At 42.8% G+C, this 19,689-nt stretch overlaps 3 protein-coding genes across 5 annotated transcripts; 1 reads left to right on the forward strand and 2 right to left on the reverse strand.

Annotated features, from left to right (window-relative positions):
* Positions 1-99: 99 nt before the first annotated feature.
* On the reverse strand, positions 100-4,415 carry prelid1a (PRELI domain containing 1a). Its single transcript, XM_076738331.1, has 6 exons — positions 4,313-4,415; positions 3,698-3,817; positions 2,547-2,772; positions 2,337-2,450; positions 1,923-2,001; positions 100-1,052 (listed from the first exon to the last, which is right to left on the reverse strand). Exons 2-6 carry the CDS (start codon positions 3,787-3,789, stop codon positions 931-933), a joined length of 633 nt encoding a protein of 210 aa, XP_076594446.1. The 5' UTR covers positions 3,790-3,817; positions 4,313-4,415; the 3' UTR covers positions 100-930.
* An 808-nt stretch (positions 4,416-5,223) lies between these two features.
* Positions 5,224-10,434, reverse strand: npy7r (neuropeptide Y receptor Y7). Of its 2 annotated transcripts, none has more exons than XM_076739235.1 (2): positions 10,259-10,434; positions 5,224-7,662 (listed from the first exon to the last, which is right to left on the reverse strand). In XM_076739235.1, the coding sequence occupies exon 2, from the start codon at positions 7,623-7,625 to the stop codon at positions 6,510-6,512; it is 1,116 nt and encodes a 371-aa protein (XP_076595350.1). In that variant the 5' UTR covers positions 7,626-7,662; positions 10,259-10,434; the 3' UTR covers positions 5,224-6,509. The 2 variants fall into 2 exon arrangements, with proteins under 2 accessions (XP_076595350.1, XP_076595349.1); XM_076739234.1 differs by lacking the exon at positions 10,259-10,434 and adding an exon at positions 8,803-8,815 and having other exon boundaries at positions 5,241-7,662.
* Positions 10,435-13,651: 3,217 nt separating this feature from the next.
* Positions 13,652-18,877, forward strand: trim105 (tripartite motif containing 105). Of its 2 annotated transcripts, XM_076738320.1 has the most exons (7): positions 13,652-13,754; positions 14,271-14,619; positions 15,796-15,891; positions 16,570-16,803; positions 16,956-16,969; positions 17,122-17,237; positions 17,484-18,877. In XM_076738320.1, exons 2-7 carry the CDS (start codon positions 14,329-14,331, stop codon positions 18,041-18,043), a joined length of 1,311 nt encoding a protein of 436 aa, XP_076594435.1. In that variant the 5' UTR covers positions 13,652-13,754; positions 14,271-14,328; the 3' UTR covers positions 18,044-18,877. The 2 variants fall into 2 exon arrangements, with proteins under 2 accessions (XP_076594435.1, XP_076594436.1); XM_076738321.1 differs by lacking the exon at positions 16,956-16,969 and having other exon boundaries at positions 16,570-16,817.
* The last annotated feature ends 812 nt before the right edge of the window (positions 18,878-19,689 follow it).

Consider the following 19,689-nt stretch of genomic DNA (forward strand, 5'->3'; position numbering starts at 1 on the left):
AAATCATCTGGCGACCCCTCAGATTTGTCCCACGGCCCATTGTAGGTGTCCAGTCCCCCAGGCCCCATTTATCACTCAAAAACATCACAGCACAAGAGCTACAAATAAACTGTCCATTTATTGACAAGCTGATATTTGATTCATACAATAAGAGCACATCGTTGCATGGGCTGTATCATCAGACCTAAGATGAATGCACAATACAAGGTGTCATTTTTACCTTTGTACAGACATTTTGAATTCTGGTGAAGACGCAGCCAGATCTTCATCAATATCAAGAGTGCTAAGTGACTACTTGTTATCAAGCTATGACTGCCAACAATATGGACCCTTCTTCAGTCAATGAACTTCAACTTGAAGCAATCAGTCTTGGTAGGAGGATTAAGTTGTGGTTAGAACTAAACTAAAAGAAAACATGACAGCAACAAAAGTAAATCATATGAATTGATCAGATATTCCGCGGTATGCTAATGTTAGCTTCTGAACAAGAAGCGGTAAATCATACAAAGTCATTACAAAATAACGTGATATTGTCAAAGGAACAGTACAGCGCAGACGTTGAAGGGCACAGAGGGTGAGCAAAGGTCTGAGGGACAGTATCAAGGCTGGCAAAGTGTGATGATCATTTTATGGCACTCAGAGCCATACTCAGCCATCCCCTGCTAAGATCTCTGTGTGGTAAATACTGAGATGATCTGGTATCAAAGGAACGGCATATTCAGCAGGACAGGGAGGCTGGAACAGGCTCTTGAACCCAGCTCAAGCCTTTTATGGTCCACCCACCATTTCAGTTGGATGCTTCCTCACAGAGGCGTCCACCCGTGCCCGGGATCGGTTTGTCTTACCCCAGCTGAATCATGAGGGAAGGGGGTAAAGACAAATCTGTCCCAGTGCCAGTGGCAAAAGAACCAATGATGTACAGTATGTGTCTCACACGTATTGTTTCTTGTGGGCGTGTGAGGCGAGGTCTTTGGCTTTCTCCTTAGCTGCCAGTGCTGTCTCTCTTGCTCGCTCTGTAGCAGTTTCTGCTAAGGTTCTTGATGGAGTTTCACCTACAAAAAGCCATGACATATTGATTATAGTATCAGTTGAATATCTGTATTTATGTAGTTCTACAAAAGCTCTGAAGTCCTGAAGTCCTGTGAAATACACTATAAACACTGTACAGCCTCAGTACAGGCAAACTAAGTATCTTAAAAGGACAGTTTCATTTGACAGTTTCAACCATTTGAATGTCTTTTTCCAGAAATCATGAGCGTTACTCAAGATAAGCCACAGACGCTGTTGCGTTTCACATCAGAACTACTTTCTTTCAACTGAACTACACCTGCCAACTGCATCCCTGCGCAGAGGGAAGCGTGTGTCTACTCCTGGAGAAGCTCGTTCGTGTGACAGTGCATGATGGAAACATCAATGGCATCCTCCTGAGCTGGTCTGGAGCGTTAGCTAGCAGTATTGGTTAGCCATGACATGATCTCCACAAGATAGCAAACTCAGACGATGGTTCGGGGAGTAGATGCACATGTCCTTCTGTGCAGTGGTACGGTTGGCGTTTGTAGTTCAGTAGAAAGAAAATAGTTCCTACATGAAACTCCCTCACAACAAGGTCTGTGGATTATCTTAAGTGGGACATGATTTCTGGAAAGAGACATTGCTGTTAAGTTTTGACACTTTGAGCGTCATAAACTAGTGCCATGTGGTTCCATTATACTCGAGAGAAGGCAGACATCTTGACAGCATGAGTGAGCCTAAATTAATCTAAAGAAGCCACTACGCTCCCAAATACAGTAAGACAGATAAAGCTTTTTGCATGCATATCGCAAGTCTACAACAATGCATGTCATCTGAGAGCGACGCACTCTCACTCTGCAGCTCGTATAATGCAAAACCAAACACTGACGTTTCCATTACTGACAGGTTACCTTGCATTCTGGCCAGCACATACTCAAAGCCTTTCATGGTCTTTGTTACACTGGTCTTGAACCTTGCAAGCCCAAATTCCTGGAAAGAGAAGACGCCAAGTCAACCAAGACAGCAAAGAACACTTAGACAAAGAGTAATGTGTCAACAGCCTATAAATCACTCCATGATATATTTACAAACACAGATTCCCAGACCTTGACAACAATAAAAGACCACTCAGATTCTATCATAAATCATTCAGCAACCGAAGTCTTGGCAGACAGCTTGATCTGTTCAGCTGTTACATCTTAACACTGTGTATCATGTTACTAATTACAGAAGGACAAATCAGCGGGTGAGTCTCTCTTTCAGAAGTCCACGCCACTTTCACTGAGTGGTAAACATTCTGCAGTGCTCCTCTTTACTCTACTGACCTGAATAGCTCTAGTGAGGCCGTAGACATTGGAAGAGATCCAAGCTTCTCTCTTAATCTCTGTCCAGCTGCCATTGTTGGGGTTAATTCGGTACTCGCACCGCTCTTCCACAGACTGCAACCAAGAGGGAAAAAACAAACAAAAGCATCATGAGGCCGGGTTATTACTTTGTGCAACGCTGAGTGTCTAAGGAAGCAAACACTGTGGTACCATGAGGCGAGCGTGGCTGATGTTCCATGTGAGCGTGGTCATGGTCCTTTTCTGAGGGTCCACAATAGAGTCCTCGATGATGTATGCAGAGCTGGCCATGTGCTTCGGAAGGTACCGCTCCATCCAGCGAGGCGCACGGCTGGTTTTGGTCAACAGACGTCTGGAAATGAGGCAGTTGGTTGGAGTAACCTCTCGGAAAATGATGTCCTCAGTCAAAACGTGGTTACTGTGGGAAAGAAGGGAAAGCTGGTCAAGTCAGAAAAAAACTGCAACTAATGATCACATTCATTATAATTACACCTGTCCATTATTTTCTATCGTTAATTTAATTTAGTCTAGACGATATCAGGAAATGTGAAGAAGAAATGCCCGTTACACATTCCCAAAACCCAAAGTGACATCTTCACACTGATATTTTGAATTTCCGGTGATGTAAAACAACAACACAAACCCACATATGAGAAGCTGAATAATTTGATTCTTCAGCTAAAGCTGCAACAACTATTTGCACAATTGATTAAACAGAATCAGACTTACTTCATTTATCAATTAAAAGTCCAAAACCTAAAGTTATAAAATGTACTATCGCACATCTACTATATCATACCACCACAAGACCGTACAGCATTTTCTGCATTTTTCTTTACAAAAAGACCAATAATTAATAGTTTCTGGCACATTTTGCCTCATTTTTATGTACTTAATCACTGCTGGCTGGAGACACTATTCAACCCCAGTGATAAATGATTTATTGAGACCTTTTACTGGAGTAAAAGTAGCAGCATCATAAAAGTTCTACATTACACGCAATGCAATGTGACTGAAGCAGAAGTACAAAAGCATTAGAATCAAAATGTACCTGAAGTATTAAAAGTAAAATTACTTGATCAGAGTAATATATCACATTATTGGATTACTATCACTGACACACACGGTGTCATACATGATCAGCTAACCGTATGGTTAGTATGTAAAATCTCAAGCCTCAAATTAACTGGTAACACACTGCTTGAGGAAATGCACTCAGCCACTTTCCACCATTATTTCACCCTGTCACTGTGCAAATGTCGAGCGTCAATCTCAACTAGTTATGTGATGCAAGTTGGCACAAGGATCAGAGGCACATTGTCTGCAGACTCCGCTCCGCTCACCTGTACGGGTTGGGGTATCGCTGCCAGAAAGCAACACAAACTTGGTCCCAGGTGCTTTTGAGCAAACCTGCGCAGCAGTAGTACTTCACCATTGTTCCGTGCGTTTACTCTGACAATACCCTGTGGACACACAGCAAACAAAAAGGTTTATTCGCTATACTTCGCGTTATGTAACTCGCTTTCAGATAATGGTGCAGAGCGACCTCGGGACATAAAGGATTTAGGGTTGTGAAAATGTTAAATAATAACGTTACATCATAGAAAACCGTTAACAGACACATTTCCCCGAACTTTCCAGCTAAATGCTAGATGATAGATGTCATTCAGCTAAATAAATTACAGCTACCTTACAAGTACCAACCAGAGTCTTCTCGTACGGCTAAAAAGAACCTATGTGGCTAACATTATGGGCGCTGACGGACATTAAACCAGTGAACGGTTAACGCCACATATAACGCCGCTGTCACATTTGTCACGTCCGCACTCATTCGCTTCCTTGTTAGCCTAAGCTAACCTACCATGAAGCCAATGAATGAAGAGAATGAAACGAGAATATATTTTACCGACACTTAACAGGCGAATTAATTAGTTCGTTTTAGAGGCAAAGACGGTTACCTGTATGGCGACAGCATTCAAAAGATAAGTATTTGCATTTTACACTCCCGTCGCGATGAACTTCACCGTGCGGCCACTGACTAATCATGTCAAGCGTGAGGAGGAAGGTCAAACAATGACGACACATCCGGTAGGTGGTGCAAATGCGATGTCCACTCTGAACACTAGAGGGCAGCAGGTGAATGTGCAAAATGCCACAAGGTTCATTTGCAAAAATATTTTTTTTTGTCTTTTTTTTTTTTTTTTTTTTAGTTTCTTTTAGCATGTTTTTTTCTGCACTCCATAGAATATTGGTTATTGGTATATTGTTTTTTGTGCAGTCAAGGGAATGTCAACCAAGTTGGTGCTGCTTGATTCATGTCTCATTCATTCTGTTGTTGCAAATGAAGTCTTCTACGAGCGAATTCTGAAAAGAAACGTGCGAATCAAATGTCATGTAATGTTGTCCAAACGACTGAACGTGGCATTTGTGAGGCTCCTTGAAAAGTGTGCTGCGCACAGAAAACCTACCTGTCTGTCTTCAACTCAAAGGTAAAAAAAAAAAAAAAAAAAAAAAAAAAAAGACTACGGTAAAGTCATGCTATTTTTAGAGATATATCCCTTTTAGCTCACGATACTGGAGGACAAATGGATAATCTTTTCTGCATACTAAAATCATCCCTGAAAACACCTCTAGTCTGCAGTAAAATCTTCATACATTAGCTCTAACACTCAATGGGTCTAATGCCTCGGGTCTAAGCTGTGTTTGTCTTCTGGTAGTCCTGATAAAGGCTTAGAGCTTCTATAATAATCTACAGCGCATAAAGGAATATAGGCTAAGCCAGGAAATGTGGGTGTCAAGAATCAGCAATACAAACCTAGTACATATTTCCTCTGCTGTAAAATGAATCACACTGCGTAGGCCACTTGTTCATTAAATGCTTTATTGGATGGTATTTGGACCCACCATTTGTTTTTCTTTCTTTTTTTTCAAACTGATGTCTGACAGTGTATGTGTAGGACTTTGAATAACCTCAGTTTTGCTTCTTTTTTCCTTTAAACACACTCTATTATTGGACTTTTCAGCTGCCAGGTTCTGGGAGTTAAAGTTCATCCTTCCTGTATGACTACAAGCATGGAGGGTTCATTCAGCAAGGCACAGGCTGCTACTCCCAAAGGTTTTGAGTGGTCAGTGCATTTTGTAATATGCCACTATTTTCAGTTTTACACCCAGACAGGATCTGACATTTACCTTTCTTTAATCCACTCCTCCAAGCCAATGTCTGTTTATCTAGCATGGAGGCACAAAACATAATATACATTGGGGGCTTAATAGGTGTGCCCAGAGGCCATGTTGTGAGTTAATGTTCTTCTGTTCATCAATAAAAGACCACAAACTGAGGACGTATCAGCAGATGAGTGTAGAATTGTGTGTTCTGACTTCCCCAAATCCACTTTTTACATATCCTCAAAGCAGCTGCCATTCTGTTCTGAAGATACTGAGAACTTGTCGATCTCGCTTCACACAGTTCGGAGGTTTTCAATCCCATTCCTTTAGACACGGAGGCCTACTGATCCACGTAATCAGGACCAGCTAGTTGCCAGGTGAACACAATTAATTTCCCGGTTGGACAGAAAATCGGCGTCAGCCTCCTCTGGATTCCTTGGACGAGGGTTGAATGTTACTCTGTGAAAATACTGGAAGTAATTCAAAACATTTGGATAAATCAAGTGAAAATCATCCAAATGCTTTGAGCAGCTAACAAGTAGAAAGAGTGAAAAATGAATTTTGGTCTCACAGTCACAAATAAGCACCCTCTTCCCTTACAGTAAGTATGAACACACTAACAGCCTCAAATATGTGATGTATGCAGTGGAATGCACCATTAATTGGACACTACTGACCAACAAGAGTTCTGCATTTACAGGAAACACATTATACATTATACAGAGTTAATTAACAGACTAATAAACATCTTAAACACGTCTTAAACACATACTTTAATGGGTTTCGCAAATGTATTTTCACTAATCCCATTCACATAGGAAATAAATGCCTTACATATATCCATTTGCATGCAAAGCTTTGAGGCCTTCTCCAGTGACACAGATACTCAAGCTTAGACCATTCAAGTTACAAGGCTTCTGAACCACAATCGCCGCACAAACCAGAAGAGTGCTCAGTCATTTTCTACAGGCTTTTGCGATTCTGTTAATCTCATACAGCGGTCGGTGGGTGCCCACCATTACGACCATTCAGAGTCAGCCTTCGTATGGAGCGTGTCCTGAACGAGCCCTCAGGGTGGAAAGAATCTGGCTTATCCTCGCAACGGAAGACCATGAGGAAGCCATTCCTGTAATTTTTATTCATCCACCCATACAGGAGAGGGTTGGTAAAAGTTGAACACATAGCTACGATATGGAACACGGTGTATATCAATTTGTACTCCTTCAGCCTGAGTGCCAGGTCCAGATCACTGGCCAGCTGAATCACATGGAACGGCAGCCAGCAGATAGCAAACACCACCACCACCAGCGCCAGCATCTTGGTGGTTTTTTTTCGGCGGATGATGCTGTCGTTACGGCTGGACGGGCTGACGTGATTCTTCAGTTTGACCCAGATGCAGATGTAAGCATAACTGATGATAGCTAAAGGAATTATGTACTGTAGGAGCAACATTGACAGGCTGTAGATCACTCCATCCCTGCTGGTCCCGTGGGGCCAGTTCTCAGAGCAGACAGCGATATGCAGGTTGATGGAGGGGATCTCTTCATACCTGTACTCTCTGAAGATGGCCAGGGGTGCTGCAAAGACAGCAGACATAGTCCATGTGATCGCCATGATGAGGAAGCTGGAGTGCCACGTGAGGCGCCGACCAAGGTGGAAGACGATGCAGCGGTAACGCTCCAGAGCGATGACAGTCATGGTCAGGATGGATACATGCACACTCAGGGCCTGGGCAAAGGGCACCATGTGGCACAACACAGCCCCAAACTTCCACTCATCTAGAAGAGTGTAAACCAAGGTGAAGGGCAAACAGAGAGTGTTCACCAGGAGGTCAGCCAGGGCCAGGTTAGCTATGAAGAAGTTGGTCACTGTTCGCATGTTTCTGTAGCGAATTATCATGTAGATGACAAGAGAGTTCCCCAGCAGCCCCAGCAGAATGATTAGGGAATAAGCTGTGATCAGGGTGATCTGGACTCCAAGGTGCTTGGTGACGTCAGTGTGGAAACCAGGAGGAAATGAACCCATGCTGTCGTTAAACAGAATCCAAGGATTGGCTTCACCAGCCTCCCCTTCACTTGAGCTGTTGGATGTGTCAGGTGGGCTCATTTTATCAGAAGATGCCAGATCGACGCTGTGCCGACACCTGAGTAGAGAAAACACAGAGAATAAAATAATTTTCTTACAAAAGCCAGGCAGCACACAGCTATTAAAAGAAAACAACAGAGGTAGTCACCGTGGGAAAAATACTTGGGCCTGAGGTATTAATTCACTTATTTATTTATTCCGCATCTTTCCTCCAATTTAGAATTGATATTAGCAGCCACCTTTGCCCCAACAAGTGTCCAAAACAACCATTATGAGTTTCTGGTACAGTGACAAGAACACCATCCTTCACTGGTCCCACCAACTAAGACTTCCACTTGCTTTTAATTGAATGCCTGACCAAGCCAAAGCCAAAGCTGCCGAGACTTGAACCCTGGGTCTCTTTAGTGGTGCGCTAATACCTTCTGGCCCATTCTTTCCCTCTCTTTATGCAATAAAGCAATAAATGCATCAAGTCACTCAAAGAAATGGTCTATAGACAACACGTTTAGATAGACAAAGCGGCATTTTAAGTGGTGGGTGTCTTCTTCCTTCTCAGCATAGAATGAACAACAAGAGCGGCGACTAAATCCAACTTCTACTGAAATCTGACCAAACAGAACTGATATGCAACAATGTCATTACTCTCTTCATATCGCTTGGAAAGGTTAGTCTGCATTGTAAATGTCATACTGTGATTTGAACCATTTAGTATTTAACTTGAGAGAATGAAACAACGCAATTTAAAAGATAAGATCATTCTCTAATGAATGCAGTCTAATTATTAGAACAATTACCCAAGATTGCATTGAGGAAGCGGGTGTTAAATGAAGTTCAGAAAATGAAAAATGTAGTTGAGTAACAGATGATAATCAATAGAAAATCAGCTATATATACTGGAAATGTCTTCGTCAATGCAAGTACAAGTATTCATCTGGCTACACCATGCAAACAACACCTGTGCCATTGTAAAGGCGAAAGGAAAATGATGGAGGGAGCAGTGTGATCAGCAGGAGTCAGCCGGTTCAAAGCTGCGTCATTAGAGCCGCAGACTGCTTTCATTCACAGTCTGCAACTCATAAAGGGAATATTGTGCAGCATGCATAAATTCCACCTGAAAGATGGTCCATGTTGCACCAAAAATCCTCCCTTTTCAGTATACTTTCTGTACTTCATTATCTTGTCATTTCTGTGAATTTACCTGAGAGCCGGAGAGCTTCTGCTGAAAGAAGAGAGAACATTTTGTCATGACATGTATAAGAACTACTGTCAGCGTTTGACTCTTACATAAGTACCAAGTCTCTGCATCCTCATTAAGCAGATTAATGCTAATTACATTAAGTGACATTAGACTCAGCCAGAGGCTTTTAAAAAACCCACAATACTCAGGTTTTAAAGGATTTCATTTTTCACTTGTAAGAACTGGACTTCTTTGAGTGCTCACAGGCCTGAATGGTGGCTTTATGGAAGTTTGCTTTATGGAATTACTCAGACAAACAGGACAATGTTTAGTGAGAGGTCATCTCTTTGGTGACAGACACTCTTTGGTTGCTCTGGGGATCCTGCAGCCTTTTTTTTTTTTTTTTTTTTTTGGCAGGCCATTGCAGGGACTATAGTTCACTGACGTCTTTGCCTTTTCATGAATTGATTTACATTTGAATATTTTGTTGTGGGAAATATAGAATACATTTATTTGTGGTTATTAAAGTTTTTTGTCGCATTGTTGTGTTTATTGCTATTTTAATGTACATGCTACAAAAAACAGGTCCATTTTGCAATTGATTTCAAGCAGCCACACGTCTAGACAAGTGTGCATACTGTGTGTGTGTGTGTGTGTGTGTGTGTGTGTGTGTGTGTGTGTGCATTTCCCTGAAATTAAAACCTTTGTTCCTGAGGGTTTAATTTAACAGTATACGACATCAGGTGTGAGATCTATAGCAGAGAAAAGTATCGATGATATTGAAGAACGGCGGATGGAACTGACAGCTGAGGCACTGGCCATAAACCAAAAGACATGTACAGCCTGACTGTACCCTCTGCCACCAGAGCAGCCAGACACACAGGAGCATTAGGGATCTATCAGGCAGCCTGCAGGCGACATGTGCACTTTACAAAGCATCAGTTATTTGTCAAAGCACCCTTTTCTGAGCAGCGATGATAATCCTTGACTTGAGGCAAGCTTGTGCCACCAAGGAATCTGTTGCCACACACCTGCTGGAACAAACTGCCACAATAAAGCCGGATTCTAGTGAAGTCTACGCACTGCTGTCAAATTATGATGAGATACCTCAGTTCCAATCAAATATGCATTGATGCTTCGCTCGTGCGTAATTTGTCGCCATTTGTTTAACTTACTGAATGGTGCGCATTCATATATCTCCAAGAGAGCTCTCAAAGCTGAGTCAACCGGGTAGACAGGTGCAAAACGTATGCCTCCAACACAAATAGTCCCTTGTGCTCCGTAATTTCGGACACTTGTTCATCTTCCTTTTCAAATCTTCCTCTCATATCATAATTACGCACATATAATAGTTTCAATAACTACAAGTTGCGCAGTCAAAGATCAAGGATGCATGTTTGTCACTAAAAAAAAAAAAAAGCCTTGCAACATGAATTGAAAGTCTAAATGAATGCTATGCGCATATTAATAGACTCACCTTCTCCCTTATATCTCCTTTTGCAAGCGAGTGTTCATCCTAGAGTGGCGTGGAACAAGGGGGAAAAATCCCGAAGCTCCTCCCAAGCTGTAGTGCCTCTGGTGCGCATCTTGTGGCTCGATTGTGCGGGTCTACAGGATTGAGCGTGAGCGTCCACATCTGCGCGAGGGACTGTCACCGGAGACCTGCGCAGGGATTGCGCTTTGTAAATCACACTTTTTGAGCAAGGCATCTATGTTGTTTCATTTCCACTACAGTACCGAAATGTAATTCGATATCACAGAATATCCTTTAAAGTTTCAATGCAGACTTTCACCTCGATGTATTATTCCGCTTTATTTCCAGGCAGACTTTCCACAGTCAAGACCGCTAATCCTCTTTGAATGAACTTTGGAACAATACAGGACTGTAAAGCAAATCCTCATATATTGCTTTATCTGAGGCTCCACGTCACTATCACAATTGATCTAATTTCAGCAATCAAATGAAAAACATTAACACTAAACTGTGACACAGCTTCATGTGGCTCTGCAACAAGCCAGCGCTGGTTAACTGCATGGAACAAATCTAGATTCCCTGGGAAGAAAAAGAAGACACATGCCCCTCACAGCTTGTTTCAATGAGCTCCCATGACCTCCTAAAACAGATTAAAGTTAATAGATGATTATTTTTAGTATAAGCTGTGGACACATGTGCAAGGACAGTTTTGGGTGGTAGGTGATTCAAAAGGCACCTTGTTGAATTGTGGTACATTTGAATGAGGTTTGGTTGATCAATATTTTAGTTTTCTGAGTCTCTTTGACCTTAATGTTTTCAGTTCTCATAGATTTCAATGAATGCCGTGTGCCCAGAGCTGCTGTCCTTCACATAAGGTAGCTTGGAGAGGTTTGCGAAAAGATAGTTGAATTACTGATTGATGATACTGGATGTTGTAGCATATAGAAAAGGCACAGTAAAATACCATCAACTTAGTACTAAGCATTCTCAACAAACCTAGACAAAGTTTAAGCAAAAGATTCCTGGAAATAAATGGAAAATACTGAAATAATTATGTAATGACTAAGAAATTTACATGCATTTGCAGCCCACATGATCCAGTTTGAAATGAGTTCACCCCTTCAGACCTGCAGACTGTTCACTAGTCACAGTTGTTAAATGTCTTCAGTTGTCTCCTTTCTGTTGTGGTTGTATTTGTCTGCCACAGACACAGAGAGAATTTTCCAAAAGCACAATAAATCAAACTTAGCCATTTAGCCGCAACAACCATTCTCACCCACTAAGAGGATGTTTTGTGGTTTTGATAACAGACGACATTAAGCCTCCCTTGAGCACTGTTTTCTGCATTTCCCTGGAGCTGTTAAGAGTCGCCTTTCACCATCAAAGCTCAGATTTATCGTTCAGGGAGCAACATTATGGGAGATCCCTGGATCCACTTGGTGGGATCTTATTTGATGATGCAATAATTGGTGAACTGATTGACTGAGCCACAGAGGTTGCTCTTATTGATCAGTGCAGGCAGCCTCTCCACCTCAATTTATTCTTTCAATTAGGAAAGCTGTCCCTCAGCCTCCATGTGGAGAGGGTCACTCTGCAGTCAGGGTTGACAGCTCTCTCTGCCTGACTTGCATCCTTTACTGATAAAACATTTCTGTCCTTGCCTCACGCTTGTTCATCTCCTTCTGAACAGTGGTGTGGAGGCTTTACAGTGTGGCTGTGAAGGAAATGTTTGTAGTCTGAAGTGTCAGTTAAAGTGAAACCACTGGTTTTACTTGAAGTTTTTTTTTCCCGCAGCTTCATGCATCTACCTGTGCTCATCATATCAATCAACATGCGCCTAATGAGAGAGAGAGACTCCCTTCCATATGGCCTCTGCTCCTCTATTTATGGTCCACTGCTCTCCATCTGATTTCTGTTCCTGTCAAGCTCCTCTAAAAGCACTAGTGATGACATGATCACAGACTGTGGCGTCCTCATGTCGCACAGCCCCAAAACTCTTAGTGCACACACTCCCAGGGTTATTCATCCCCCCCTCTCTCTCGCTTTCCCTCTGTCTGTCTGTCTGTGAATAAAGTAATGAATGTGGGAGTGGAGGACAGACAGAGAAATCTCATTCGTACGTCCTCCTTTCTCTTCTGGCTCTTGGTGTTTTTCACATGGGTTAATCTTGACATGTGGAGACTGTAGCCTTGTCCAGATAACAGCCTTGAATTTGTCAGTGATACAAAATATGGATTTAAAAGGATGGACGGTCTTTGAATACTAAAACTTGGATTCCTGGGGTAAACATTTGTGTGGGATGATCCAATAACACCCACTGTTGTACTTCTCTTTTATTCAAAGACAAGGCCAATGTGTGTAGGAAAGCAAATGTGATCTGGGCCCTGATCAAGCTGTGTGTCCATCCAGACACAATCAAATTAAGTGTCTCATTAAACCTACGTTTAATAGCTTCGTGTCTTGTAATCAGGGCCGTACCTACCACTGAGGACACGAACTTCATGTCCTTGGTATTGTTTCTGGGACTCTTGAGGGTTTAACAACACAAGAGGGAGTTTGTATTACACATTTGTCGTGCACACAAATTAGAGGTAGTGGATGTTTGGTAGAAGTTATGTAGTTACAGGTGCACTTCACTGACTGGAGGGGTATTATACTGACTATCAAAACAGTTGTATGATGTCTACTGTGGCTCTAATGGGATCTTTCTAAAGTCTGAAATAGAAACGACCCTGATGATGTCATCAGGGTTTGGAGACCAATACTTTTTGGCAAAAAACCTGTTGCACACTGGACATTTATAGGCAGGAAAGGTCAAATGAAAGACACTCTCAAATTGAATTGTGGGAATTGTAGGATGCAGTTATTGACAAAGAAAGTTAGGATATCTAACTGTTGCTTTGATTTTGAAACACTCTTGAAAGTCCACCAACTCTACAGAAGTGCAGTGAATAAACTGCTAGAGGTGTCCTTTAAATCATATTATAATAGAGGAGTTTATTTCTCTTCCAGGGTGATTTCCTTGCAGTATAGGCTATCATGGAGAAGAAGGCTTTTCAAACAGTTAAACCACCATGTAGTGAGATAAAAATCACAAAATATAACAATATGGGAAAATAAACGCAACATATTGTGAACTTTTTGTTGTTGCAAGTCAAAACTTCTAGTTATTGGAACTTGTTATGGGTTAACCTGACGGTGATGCCTGTGGCAAGACCGGGGCTAATCTGCAGTAGTATGGAAATGAGGCTTTTGTTCACAGACGTGTTCAGCGCAAAGCGACACAGAACAGGAGTATGTTGAGATGAGAAAAGACTAACTGACCCTATTAATTCACTTCCTGCGGCTGTTTGCCGTTAAACATGCGGACCAATCAAAGGCACGTCTGCAGTTGGCACATGCGCAGTAGGTCTTCTCCCTAACAGCAGCAGAGAGACCACAGAGCGGATGGAGGGACTTTGAAGTATTCGGACTCGCAAATCTCCGAACAGCAGACAAAGTAGGTCCATAAGTCTGAGCTAAAAGTTGATAATTATCACCGTGTCAGAGCTTTTCGCGGGTTTTGCTCGACGTCGCTTAAACAGGCTGTTCAGAGGCGGCTGGGCTGAGCGCTGTCAGACTTCATGGCAGGTCAAAGCCAAACAACACATCTGACCAAACGTTGCTTTGACAATACAAATCACTAGCTAGCTTATGGAGTCCCGTGATAAATCACCTGATTTCCACCCGTGCTCTCCCTGATTAACATTCACAGTTGAATGCCGTCGTTTACACTTGAAGTGAATTCACAGGGGCATGCGCAGGGTTGTGTGCACCGATTTGTTGTTGTGCTGGACTTCAGATGGGAGGCTCCGCTGGGTCACATCTAGTCACTGGTTAACTTAATAAAGCGAGTTGCACAACAGGAAGTAGCTTCTGAGCAATGTGAAGTTTTTATGTATGTATATTTAATTTCAGCTGACTGGACACATCTGTCTCACTGAGCGTTTCTCTCTCCTGGCCTCTCGACCTCCAGGCTTCTGCTTTCACTTCCTCAGTGTGGACAGACTCGGTTGTGGAAATTACCCTTCGCCATGGCTGCTGCGGCCGCCACCGCCACCACATCGTCCAAAGGCAGCCTGAGAGAGGACCTGACATGTGCCATATGCTGTGACCTTTTCCGAGAGCCCGTCATGTTGGCCTGTTTGCACCACTTCTGCAAACCCTGCATCTCCAGGTACTGGAGGGGAACCCAAGGCCCTGTGAGCTGCCCACAGTGCCGCAAGGAGTTCACCTCCAAGCAGTTTCAAACAAACTACCTTGTGACAGCCATGGTGGAGAAGGTCAGGGCGACCACTTCGGAAACTTACATCAGGAACCTAGAGGTGAGCTTAACCTTGATCATCAAACTCTTGGTCATCTGGGAAATGTTAATGAGTGTCTGGCTATCTATACAAATAACCTCATGCTCCAAAGTAAACTAATCAATTATAAATGAGCATCCTGTAACCTTTGACACTTGTATTGTACGTTTCAATCCACATCTGTGTTTATTTGTGCTTTCCTGTAGTTCCACCCTGAACATATCTCGCTTGAATTGCTCCGGGCAAGGTTCACTCTCCACTCCCTTTTATATTACTTTGTGTGACAGGATATATAACTTAACTACAGCAGGGGAACCAATTCACACAGAATAATAAAACCTGTACTCTTTAATATAATCCAATCCAAAATTCCTCTAATAAATCCTGCGTACTGGAATCCTGCATGCACACATACACAGACACACTCACACAGTGTGTAAGAAAGGTTTTTATTCAACTTTATACTTGTTTCTGAACAAGCATTTTAATATTTTAGGAAGTAGGTTTATTTCCTGTCTTGCAGTCAGATGCAGAGTTAGATGAGAAGATCTGCATCACTCTGACTACTAGGCATAAGGCTATAGCCAGCAGGCGGCTATCTTAGCTTAGCATAAAGCCTAGAAACAGGGGGAAATGGCTCATGTGACTCTGCCCAAAGGTAATAAAATCCATCTGCCAAGCTCACTGATCAACACATGATATCATCTTGTGCGTTTAATCCTTACAGAAACTCAAGCATAAACTCAAGTGGCAGTTATAAGGGGCTTTATGTGTAGGGCTATTTCTAGTCTCCTCTGGATGCCTAGCAACAGAGATGACAAGATGTCGGGAAAACATAAAAGTGTACTTATAAAAAAAAATATTAAGCTGTTTGTTTAAGGCTGTTGATTGTGCCGTTGTTGCACTTGGTTGTAGCAAATTATGAGGTGTTTGTGACCTGTTTTTGCTCATCGATATATGGAAATGAGGTGGACAATATATTAGAAACGTCTTCCATTAAAATGACTCAACACACAAAAACCCTGTGTCTAAAAAAGACCCAACATTTTGAGGCCGTCGTCTTTTTTTTTTTTTTTCTGGTCACTCAGTAACAGGCACGTTGACAGTTTGTGAGTTCCTTGATTCTCTGTGTGTGTGTGTGTGTGTGTGTCATCATTTCTGTCCCTACTCTGATTTGATTTGCATATTTCTGCACAGAAACAACTTAAAGAGACTTTGGAGAGCCATCGCCTGAAGAAGGAGGACTTCATCAACAGCATTCGCAGAGACAAAGACAAGCTGGATACCATAAAGGTACACTGGAGGGATGGCAGCACTTAAGATGGCAGCAGATAAGAATGCACACGTCCCTCAGTAATGACTGTTTGCAGTATGTCACTGTGCATATTTAGTGGTGTTTGCTCATGTGGTAAGTGACAGTTTGTGCTTTGATATGTAAAATATAATGGCGTTGCAGTTCAGTGCATAGATGCCTTTCTAACCTTATTGTGTGTTCTGTGCATCCTTACACAGTCTTATTTTTGCATGGCAACGACTCTGCCAGATTGGCTCCAGCAGAAAGACCCGGTGCATTAAATTTTGTTTGAAGCTGTATAAGAATTCATGAGACTGCAGTATACCATTTGACAAGCTGTGCACAGGCATACGCGACAGAAACAAAAACACATCGAATGCGTGTGTGACAGATGGAGGATAAGAACTTGAGTTTAGTTGCTGTGGTGAGATGATCAACAGGAAATCCATCCCTGCTTAGACACTCTGCCACACAGATCTTTGATGTGTATGAAATGTAGCTTCATTACCGTTTGTTTGTCTCTCTCTACAGAGGTGTATTTTTTCAGAGGTTATTTTGAGCTTTAGTATATGAAGCCACTTGGCAACACCAGAGCTAGAGTCAGAGAAAATGAGGTAAAGCATAGAAAGCAAGGTGCTGCGTTATGTCCTCTACCTGCGGCATCACCTCTGTTGCAGAGAGTCGGAGCAGATCTGCAGGCTCGTGTCAAAGGCGAATTCAGAGCTCTCCATCAGATCCTGCAGGATGAGGAGGCCTGCGTGCTGGAGCAGCTGAGGAGAGAGCAGGAGGAGGAGCTGGAGAAAGTGCAGCGCCACCTGGAGGCCGTCGAGCTGGCCGTGAGGGAGCTGGAGGACAATCTGAGAGCGCTACAGCAGGCTAGCACCGCCACTGAGTGCGTCGTGCTGACTGAGGTGAGAAGGCAGCCGTCAAGCTGTGAATACGTAAACCACATCTGAACTTTAAATAAAACCCAGAGCATCGTCTAAATTTAGAATTTTGCATCAATTTGAGGATGACAGTTGTTAATGTGATTGTTCTTTTCCTTTCATTTCCTCCTGTCTAGCTTCCACAGCTACGGTAAGCGTTCGCGTCAGTGTGATGAATGGTTGATGGCTTTTGGCGTTGTTGCAGCTGTCGTGTGTGATTTCTACATTTCCATTTCCACTTAGCGTTATTTGCAGTGAGAATAAATGACCCTGAAATGTATGTTTGCTTTGTTTTTTCGACAGACCATGTGTGCAGGTGGACACTGTGCCAGAGTTTGATATTAACACTTTCAGTAGCAAATACATGGCCCCCTTACAGTACATCACATGGAGAAAGATGTTCAAGTCTTTGAAGCCAGGTAATTGTTCCCGCTGATGTGCTTCAGCTGACAGCCAGTTCTGCTTCAACAATGGAGTAATTGTAAGAAAATTACTATAGAAGTGCTATATAAGAGTATGATATTGAAGTGGTAAGAGAATGACAGCAATGACAATGTTGCTCTCCTGATGGGATAAAAATTTAATTGAAAACATGACACTCTGTTCAATCTAATCACAAAAAATATTATTACACTTAACGTTCATTGAATTGGTTCACCCCAAAGGTCCTTCTCCATTAACGTTTGACGTCGACACAGCTCACCCAAGCATCCACATCTCCAGGGACAAAACGGTGGCAGTCGAATGTAACGCCATGATCCCACATCTGGACCACAGCAAGCGTTTCATCCAGTGTGTCAACGTCCTCGCCGCCCAGGGCTTCCAGTCAGGCCGACACTACTGGGAGGTCGAAGTGGCCTCCAAGCCCAAGTGGGACGTGGGCGTGGCCGCCGAGGCCGCAGACAGGCACGCTCGGATCAAGCTGAGCCCCGAAAGCGGCTACTGGACGCTGCGGTTACGCAATGGGAACGAGTACTCAGCTGGCACGCAGCCCTGGACGAGGCTGCATCTGTGCTCTTTCCCTCAGAGGCTCGGGGTGTTCTTGGACTGCGAGGAGAGGAGGGTGTCCTTCTACAACGCCGACGATATGAGCCTGCTGTACTCTTTCACCAACGGGCCAAGGGGCAAGGTGTTCCCCTTCTTCAGCCCGTGCATTAGTGACAGAAGCCAGAAACCTCAGCCTGTCAAACTCCTCCACTACCCTGCTGTCGCTCTGTCTGGCTAACATGGGTGCAATCAATAAAAAGGGTTTGAGAATGTAAGAGCTTTCCATTCACTTACTGACCAATGACTGTTATCACCGAGCTATTAAAAGACAGTACAGATATTTTCGCATTTAATGTGAGATGAGATGTTGTGAAAATTTCCATATTCTCTATATCAAATTTCCATTTTGCTGTAATCGTTGTGAAGAGGCTCATTCACTGCAGGGGAAACCAGCAGAAACACATTAAAAACAAGAATTCAGCCGTTTGGGGATGAATATCTTGAAGCTTAGATGCATCAAATTACATTTTGACTGTTCCTCACAAGCAAATATCTCAAATAGACGCTTAAAGTTGGTCTTTCAAATGAAATCTGAATAAATTATCTCTCATCAAGTCACAAGTCTGTCCTTAGGCCCACTTGCAAAATGGGTCTTTTTAATCACCGTCAATCAGCATGAAGGGATTGTGCACTTCACTCAGAGATTTTACATTTGATTAAATGTGTTTCCTTAATGAAACTTGTGTTTTTATCCCAGATGAGTTGTTTGAGTAGCATCCAGATGTGACTTCACTGCACCCTCTCAGTTCTTTAGCTGACTTTTAGCAGCCTATGTTAATTTGTAATTTTTGATATATTCATTTATATGCATTACATGTGCCTTCATTTGAAGTTAAGGATCACTGTTATTTTGTAATCACTCAAGGAAGCAATTAAAACCGAGTTCTTAGTAGTATATCTTACATTGCTGTCATTGCATGTCACTTCCATGTTCGATCACTTTCTGATGAAGACCCAAACAGTTCATGTAAAACCTGCTGATGCGAACAATAAACCAAATCATCTATTCTCTCTGAAATAAACGTTGTCTTTGATCCTTTTCTGCAGCTGCGACACTGTGCACTTCCATGACCTCACTTGAAATAATCAAGGATGTTATTAAGCATCATCAAAGCAGAACGCACAGCTACGAACAGTTTGGCATACTCGAGCCGTCTGTGACACTTAAAGAGCCAGAACAGGCGGGCTCTCGGTTATCTTTACAAACACACAAAAGCACTGACGTCCTGTTTCCTCTCGCCAGGTGAAAGGTCAGATAAACAGAGTGACAGTGGGGATGCCTCTGGGCTGCTCGACGGGCCCCGGGGGGGGGGGTGCTAAAGCAGGATGCTGCTGCCTCTGCAGACTGGAGAGGTGGCAAAATGAACTGCACCAGAGGGGGACCCGTGCACAGTTTCCTGCACAGCGGCCGCATGGAGTGGGTGCGTTTATGACAGGACACCAGTCACTGACCTTGACCTATAAAGCCTGATTGAAATCAGTGTCATGAACTGAAGAGGGCCTCTCCTGAATATGGAAGACATTAGGACAGCCTCTATATGCACAAGGCTCTCGCTGCCTGTGTCCTCTGTGGAAAGCTGTTTGTGCCTCTTGGTTGACAAGGGATAAACAACTACATATATAATTTCCTATATGTCTATATTCTACATTTCCTTGCCAATATTATAATTTCCTTGTGAGTGGCATTCAAAATTAAATCTTCGCTAATCAATATTTATGCTAAAAGTTGGAAAAATGACAAAATATAATGTGACAGGAATCGTTGCCCGACTGTAGTCCACCTGAGCTCTACAGCAACTTTTAGCATCTTTTAGCTAATTGTTT

The sequence above is a fragment of the Chaetodon auriga genome, chromosome 9, assembly GCF_051107435.1.
Source record: "Chaetodon auriga isolate fChaAug3 chromosome 9, fChaAug3.hap1, whole genome shotgun sequence".
In the NCBI taxonomy this organism is placed as follows: Eukaryota; Metazoa; Chordata; class Actinopteri; order Chaetodontiformes; family Chaetodontidae; genus Chaetodon; species Chaetodon auriga.

Bases quoted from the DNA above. Each gene is read 5' to 3' on its own strand.
- prelid1a (XM_076738331.1), bottom strand. From the start codon at position 3,789: ATGGTGAAGTACTACTGCTGCGCAGGTTTGCTCAAAAGCACCTGGGAC. The intron at 2,002-2,336 runs GTCAGTAGAGTA...TTCTCTTTCCAG, and splicing joins GCCTCACTAGAGCTATTCAG to GAATTTGGGCTTGCAAGGTT. The intron at 1,053-1,922 runs GTAACCTGTCAG...GGCTTTTTGTAG, and splicing joins TGTGCTGGCCAGAATGCAAG to GTGAAACTCCATCAAGAACC.
- npy7r (XM_076739235.1), bottom strand. From the start codon at position 7,625: ATGAGCCCACCTGACACATCCAACAGCTCAAGTGAAGGGGAGGCTGGT.
- trim105 (XM_076738321.1), top strand. From the start codon at position 14,329: ATGGCTGCTGCGGCCGCCACCGCCACCACATCGTCCAAAGGCAGCCTG. The intron at 14,620-15,795 runs GTGAGCTTAACC...ATTTCTGCACAG, and splicing joins CTTACATCAGGAACCTAGAG to AAACAACTTAAAGAGACTTT. The intron at 15,892-16,569 runs GTACACTGGAGG...CCTCTGTTGCAG, and splicing joins ACAAGCTGGATACCATAAAG to AGAGTCGGAGCAGATCTGCA.